The sequence below is a fragment of the Vitis riparia genome, chromosome 6, assembly GCF_004353265.1.
Source record: "Vitis riparia cultivar Riparia Gloire de Montpellier isolate 1030 chromosome 6, EGFV_Vit.rip_1.0, whole genome shotgun sequence".
Classification (NCBI taxonomy): Eukaryota; Viridiplantae; Streptophyta; class Magnoliopsida; order Vitales; family Vitaceae; genus Vitis; species Vitis riparia.
The window spans coordinates 22,890,096-22,898,139 of record NC_048436.1 but is presented as its reverse complement, the minus strand read 5'-3'; the positions used below and the strand labels follow the sequence as shown (position 1 = coordinate 22,898,139).

At 36.8% G+C, this 8,044-nt stretch overlaps 1 protein-coding gene across 1 annotated transcript; it reads right to left on the bottom strand.

Annotated features, from left to right (window-relative positions):
* Window positions 1–279: 279 nt before the first annotated feature.
* LOC117916453 lies at window positions 280–8,044 on the bottom strand. The gene is made up of 9 exons (XM_034832505.1): window positions 7,828–8,044; window positions 7,372–7,493; window positions 4,985–5,072; window positions 4,773–4,832; window positions 4,328–4,390; window positions 4,013–4,216; window positions 3,783–3,891; window positions 3,457–3,674; window positions 280–797 (listed from the first exon to the last, which is right to left on the bottom strand). Exons 2-9 carry the CDS (start codon window positions 7,485–7,487, stop codon window positions 705–707), a joined length of 951 nt encoding a protein of 316 aa, XP_034688396.1. The 5' UTR covers window positions 7,488–7,493; window positions 7,828–8,044; the 3' UTR covers window positions 280–704.

Below are 8,044 nucleotides of genomic sequence, written 5' to 3'. Positions count from 1 at the left end.
GTCTCTCATTGGATAGAAGATAATTACAAAACCTTTGCACGGCCAAATTTCAGAATCCAACAGAAACATTCACGGGCCATTCTAATTTTGATTTTCCTGGAACTTTTGAGAATTGTCCGCCAGTGTGGACTTAGTAATCATAAACATTGGATATAGCAACCAAAATGCATCAAGAGCATGTGCACATCCCTTTCAGAACAAAATCTGAATCACTAATTGCCACAACAACAACAACAACAACAACAACAACAAAAAACAGCACATTGGACTCTTTTAACCTCGTCCTAAATCACTTTCAATCTTGATCAAAGAAAAAGGTCACATGAAATTTGGAAAAGTACAAGGATCTCTCCATATCTGCCCCTTTTTCTTCCTTCTTCATTTCCCTTTTTATTTTCTGTATGTTGAACTAGCTTAAAAAAAAAAATGATACTGGAGAGGATTATGTGCTCATGCATCTAAGCCCATCAGTAAACCACAAACCAAGGAGACACCCAAGAGAAGATGGTGTGATTGATGATAAAATCATACTCTTATCATTCAAGTAGACATTATAAAACGCCCTCTAAATAGAAAACAACTATTACAATGTTATATCTCCGCCCCTTGAAAACCAAATATTAAACAACTGGAACCTCAACAGCACCTGAAATGGAAGGTCCCAGTGCCACAGCAGAAAAACATTGTCCTGCACAATCAACAGATCAAGAATCTTGGGGAGCCTCAAACCTTGTTGGAGTGTCAATACCCATCATACAGCAGAGTCCAGATATCAAGATTATAAGCAAAACAATTCCCTGAAAATCATGAGATGTGAGAATATCAGAATTCCCTAATTAGTTATATAAAAATAAAAATAAAAGCATAAAACCAAGACAATCAGTGAAAGAGAGCACTATTGCAGTTTCAGGATTTTCAAGGCCACCAATTCCACAAAAGAAAAAAAGAATTCCACTTAGGAAAACAAACTCTTTCACTGCAACCCCAGCCCCCCAGTGTTGTGAGGCTAAGCAAGCATTTAGTAGGATTATCTGCTTTCACAAGTTGGGCCTACCAATCAAACATAATATGCAGCCATCAGTTCGAGTTTTTCCCAAATGAAATTAGATTTCCACCTTGATTCAGAGAAGAATTTGAGTTTAATGGGTTTAAGGGGTGAGAAGAAGAAACAGAGACTATGCCCCATATTTCATGTCAAATCAGATTACACTGCTGGCCACTTCCAAGTGCACTAAAAGACAAGATGAGAAGAAAACAGATCTCTCAGAGAAGATGAGTGATAAAAAGAAAAAAAGAAGATACAGTTTCAGAAGGAATGAAAACACAAAGAAACAAAGTTTACATACAGACTTTAAATCACTAAGGTCTCCAAAGTAGTAGCTCCTTTTCTTGCCAAGGGATTTGGGTCTTAACCAGTGCTGCCTGAACTCCAAAAGCATTTATCATTGTCCCTGAGAGGCTATTATCTCCTTCACCTAATGAGAGCATCTATGAGGGTCATAACTGGAGATCCTTCCCCAAGAGAAAACCATAGCAGAATTAATAAAGAGGCCATTATCTCCTTCACCTATGAGGGCATCTATAGGGCCATGACTGGAGATCCTTCCCCAAGAGAACCATAGCAGAGTTAATTAAGCTCTTTTTTAACTTCCTCGAGTGTGACAAGGTGCTCAAACATGTATGAATTATCCTAGCCAACCAATCTGGAGAAGGCAAAGTATATTATCATTCCAAAAAAGACACCCAGTATTCATTGGCAAGTCTCATAAGATAGATAGATATATATATATATATACGTCCTCTTCACAAATAGACTCACTCCATCTAAGACAAATGCTTTCTGAAGAAACTTTTGGCATATGACAAAAAGAATTAATTTGGGGTGCGGGTGGATCAAGATCTACAATCTTACAAAGAAAAGCCCAAGGAGAATTGAGGCAAAGTATCCTCAAACAGACTTAAAAAAATGATTCAGGGAGCTCTTCAGAACCCTTCAAACTGCACATGCTAGAAACTTGAGATGGTTTCTAAAGCTCTTTCTGATCCTTCAAACTGAAAAGGCGAGAGAATTAAAGACAATATAAAGAGATCTATGTGACCATATTGCTGCCTCTCTCAATTGTGTTTCCCTCAATTGTCTGGATCTCTTCTGAAACAAAGAATCCTCTCAGACCTTCCCACCATACAGTTGAACAGTCATGTCATGATTGAAACATGGTACTGTTATCTCAATAGTACACCTCAGCACTGACAGTCCACAGCAACCCCTGAAAACACTTTCTAAATTAACGAAGCTCTACCTGACTAGTTAGCTTATTTCCCTCTGGCCCAACCAAAGCCTTGGCTACTAGGGCAGTAAATGAACCAAGTTTTTTTTCCTGTTTAAACTATTGAGTTCAACCATGGCTTGATCTTGGTTCAGGATTTAAAAATTTTATTCAAGCTTAACTCAAGTGGCACTCTAAAGGCAACAGCAAAGACCATTTTGCAATTGACTAGACTCAATTTTAAAATCTTGCAGCAGTAAAGTAATTCCACAAATTAAACATTGACCAAAGATATGCACATTACTAGTTACTGTAAAGAGAAAAACAACTTTAATAACGTTATTTGGAGAAAGACTATCTTTGTCATGCTCTTCCAAATAGTGCTGTCTAAAACATGTCTTTACAAAGAAAAATCTATGAAAATATGAGTACAAAAAAAAACTTTATTTACAAGCTATGCAACTGCACCATCTTTATTTACATAAAAATATGAAGACTGTCAATGTCAACAAAATGTTATATTGCACTTGGCAACTTCGTTTCACGAATAAGCCTGAAAGAATAATGTAACAAGTCAAGCCCAAGACATAATCAGCTCAATTCATTTGAAGTCCTATCAGTGACTCATCACATGGAACTCAAGTTTGAATGTGAGGTTTCTTGGTGTCAAATCCGTTTACCCACAGATCTTAAGACGAGGAGACATGGCTGAATTTTTATTTTTTATTTTTGATAGATAAAAGGAAGTATATTGAAGCACGGCTGAATATTGAAGCATCCAATTTTTACCATTCTATGGCCTAATCCATAACTTAGCATAGCCAATGAGGGTGCTACACTTGGGGGAAACTCCATGCACTGCAATTAACTTACAATGGAAAAATAATATGTCCGTTCTCTTTTTGGACATATATTCCTCTCTTCGAGTGCAACTTTTTGAAAAGGATGCATTTGAAAGAAGATGCATATGACATTACCTATGAAAATAAACAGGAAAAGGGATGTATAGATAGATATGATGACTTGGGATGAATCTTATAACTAGCAATTCAGATTGTTCAAGTGTGGGTCATTTCTTATGTACAGGCCCAAACAACAGTGCAAAGATATTCATATGATCAACATTAGCAATGCAGAGAAACACCAGCATTAGCAATTGAATCATAGAAAGGATCGTATGGAAACTTACAACTAAAAGTCCCTCCAGAAGTGATGACTTAATCTGGCAAACTTCATCACAGGTTGTGGAATTGGCTGAACCATTTCCATAGGTACCTTCAGCAAGAAACCTCTCCAGGTCCCTGTAAGAAGGATATTGAATTGACCTAAATGGATCTGAAACATATAGAACTGTATATTTTGTCCCCGACTGCTCCAAAGAACTGATAAGCTCAGAGAACACTTCACCTGCATATTCCATCAAACTATTCACATTAGCGTTTCTCATGATGCCCCTCAAAGAGTTTCAAAATTTACAAATATCCTGAATCTATATAAAAGAATCTTTCAACATACTTTCAAGACGTTGTTGGTCAAGTTCTTCCAAATGAGAGCCACCATGGCAGAACATAACCAAATCTGTGGGACCCACTGGCCTCGTTCTCATCCTTGAAACCAGATAATCCTGTTCATTATTTGCGGAGGGGAAAAACATCAGATCTTTAAGAAAGAACAAGCCCCTCTCCCTCCCCCACCCCCTAAAAAAATTTCCGTTATAAGTTACATAGATCACAAAGTGAATTTACATGGACTGAGTGCAGGTCTGCAAGTTTTTTAAAATTTCCACCCTCTACAGAGCATGACTCCAGGAAAGCAACATTGCTGACACCAAGATCATGTCCACAAGTTTCTGTAAAACCCGAGATCAGAGAATTTTCCATTGCCTCTTTCTCCTCTGATACAGCAACATAAGGGAATGCCATGGAAAAATTGGACCTTGCGAAAGAAACCTATTCAAGGACATGGAAGTCCAATGGTAAAAGCAGAATCTGACCAAACAAATTTGAAATCTTGACTTCTAAACTTCCAACCAAAAAAAATGAACACACTTAAGAATATACCTTAAGCAAGTCCACAAGTGCTGGGTCTGCATGTTTGCTTCCAGAAATATCTAAAGATGACAACTACAAATGGAAAAGGGAGCATGAACAAGAGAATAAAGATTGCAAAGCATTGCAATGTGCATAAAGCATTGACCTATGCCTATGGGTTCCACTTGTAGAAATTACCAAAAGGAATATAGTCAATTGAGCATTAAAAACACAATCAAATGACAACCAGTAGTTACACTAATTACTTCTATGTCAGTCATATGACAAATATGCTCTATGACTCAATCAAAATGAGAAACCACAAGAAAATGTATTCCCCAAGCAGCAACTTGTTCTACTTGATAGAGAAGGATTCACAAAGATCATGAGGAAGTCATTAGAAATGAACATAAAATTTTCAAGGAAGGTTACATGCTCAACTTTTTTAAAAGTGATATTTTTCAGAGATTCTCACCTCTCTACCAACAAAAACAAGTGCAAGATCCACAGGCTGCTCATCTTTCTCCCCAGAGCACTAAGGAAAACAAACTCAGTATAAGGGATCGAAGACCACCACAACAAACAATTCATTTTGAATGTGAAATTTGAGAAGAAATGGAAGTATTAAGAAATCTGAAGCAGTGTAAAATTATCCACCCAGATATCACCATAAAGCAAAGAAAATACCAGCAAGTTTGACCAGCCCCCTTCAGACACAACAGACTTGGCTAAATCCTTTGGAGAGAGTGTCTGATAATTAACAGCTTCCTTCATTCTGTTGTTTGAAAATCTGTAACGTAAGATTCTGATTTGCACTACCAATCCAAGAAAAAACAAGGGAGAACAGTACATAAATGTCTAAAGCATTGAATGTCTGCACAAGCACAAATATTTTCCACTCTTGTACAACGCAGGTTGCAGTTTGTAAAATATGTAAATTCTCATACAAAATGATACATATCATAAATATGTACAACATTTTGACTACCCAGTATGTTACACAACATAACACAGGCAATAGGCGTATTACATGTAGGATAAGGGCATAGTTTGGTCACATCCAAAAGTTTGGGAAAAATCAAGTTTTAATGTTATCAAGAAAAGAAAAATATTGTTTTGGGGGTATTTTAGAATTATAAAAACCAAACAATCATTTTTAAGATTATGCAAGGCAGCCAATTATGTGCAAGTTGTTGAAACCCCAAAGTGCACTACTTTTATTTGAATACCATATCTAAAGTTAGATATAATAATTCAATGTCTTTGACTCTTGCATCTTCATTAAATTGATAGCAAATTGCTAACACAAATAGTATTTTGAATTTCTGGTAACACGGATTATTTTTTATCAGTAACAAATTTCAACAGGTTCTGTTTGTGCAGGTTAAGGAGAAGTCAGCTAGTCATATTCTAACTCACTGCATCAAAGAGCAGAAGCTTTGGGAGCTTATTCTAGCTTTATTTTCCGGCACTGCGTCTTCTGAGGTCAATCAGATCACTCCTTCTAAGCTAGAACCAACTAGAATGAAAAAAAAAGGGGGGGAAGCATAGGAGATTGAGAATTTGGTTCCCCTTTGTTTGCTTTATTGTATTTGGAATGAGTAAAACGGCAGAATCTTTAGGAAGAGGAGCATTGACATCAAATGTTTAAGGATCTTTTCCTAAAACATTTTTTGAATGGACTAAGAACTCAGAGGGGCAAAACCATGTCCTATGGATTTCATAGAGGACTTGGGTAACATATAGGTTGTCTAGGGTTCTTCTTTTATGGTTTTTCTGCTTTTTTTGTACTCTCTGTATACTCCTGATGTACTGGGAATGCACCCTTTTTTCGTTAGACACTCTTTAATATATGTTTTTTGTTTTTCTATGAACAAAAAAAAAAAAAATCATGAACAAATTTCAGATTAGCAAAATGTACCTTAGATTATGGTACAATATCAGACATGAAGGGGACCATACAATAACCAGTACATGATAAGATAGGACATTCTTTACAATCATCAGAATATGTTCAAACCAATGTCCAAATGAACTAAATCTAAACCACATGGATGATCCATAATTTCTAGAAGAAAATCATGCCAAAATGCAATTGGAAATGAATTTTGAAAAAACAAGGGAAAATTTTTTGTAGGCAAGAAAGAGTTTATTAGAAAAGGCCCCTAACAAAAAAGGGTGCAAGCCACATAAACCAGAAGAATACAATGAGTGCCCACTGGGGGTCAACAACCAATCAGAAGAATACAATGAGTGCCCATTGGGGGTCAACAACCAATACCAAAATCTTAGCGAATACCCCAACAATCTATGAAACCCAAATCCACATCCAAAGGCATCTTTGACCACATGAAAAGAGAACAGAGAAATGACTCCTTTAAAGCTTGTATGCTGGACATCAAGGGAGGAACCTAAACAAGGAAAAAGAATGTTTGGGATGATGACATGTGTGAATTGGTCTAACAGCACTTATGAAGTTTCACCAAGGATAGTGCAAGAAGGTCCCTTGACATATTGCAACATTCCAGCCATGGTACTTAGCAGTAAGAAAAAACAAAACATATATTGAGCATGGTCGAAACTTAAAATTAGAGTGTTGAGATGGATCAGTAGCAAGACAAGAAACTGGGTCTGCATCTCCCTAGTTTCTTCATCTGCGCCAATCTGTACTTATGCCCCATGTCACCCCTACAATATGGAGAGGATATGGACTCACTCTCAATATAAAAAGAAATTCATTCATAAAACTCTAGCTGTGCCAATACTTGGGGAAAAATGAAAAAATTAATAATAATAGAACGGATAAAAAGTACAAGGATAAATTGAACTAAGTACAATAGCATGCTTTTTTTTATAAGGAAAAAAAATTATCAATTATAGAAAGAAGTAAGCTATACAAGAATGAATTCCAATTTAACATCATGTGGAATTAAAGGAAAAGCACCACAAAAGCAGATACTACAGCTCATACGAAGCACAAATTAACAAAAAAAAAAGAGGAAAGCCCTAAACGATCTTCAGCTTTTTTTTAGGCAGCTATCCGAAGAAGTGAAGGTAAAAGAATGAAAGCATACTCAATTTGGTGAGGGGACCACAGAAATGCCGGAACAGTGGATGGCAAGGCCGTCCTATACGGAACCCGAGACACCACGAGCAAAACCATCAATAACGAAACCACAAAGGTCTTCATTTTTACCTACAGGAGCAAAATAGGAAACAAGATCAAAGCAAAGACATGGTGATTGGAGGACAAACAATTCCGAGAGAAATACAAAAAACCCAAACCTAGAACACAAGCGTGGAAACTGGAAAGCAATTACGTTTATTACAGATCACCGAGTAACAGATTAAATTCCAATCCAATAAATCAACAAAAGAAAGCAAAATTGGAATATCAAATAGATTAGAAATCCAAGGTGAAAAGAAGGAAGGAGGAGGGATCTTGAGCTTAGACTGTGAATTCCTAAAACCCCATGTCTAGGTTGAAGACATAGAAGAAAGCAGAGAGAGAGATGGGGAGAATTTCTTACCACAAAGGCCCCAGGAGTTGGATCCAGAAGAATGGATTTCGATGGCTTTCTTCTCCCAAGGCTTCCTTATTTGCGTAGAGACTGATAATAAGACACGCCAAGAGAAAGAAGATCGGCCTATGATAAACTTCACTGCTATAATGTTATTCCACCCCAAAACCGAATCAGTGAATCACCCACTTCCCTTTTTTCCTCCTAAAAGGCTAAAAACTAATGG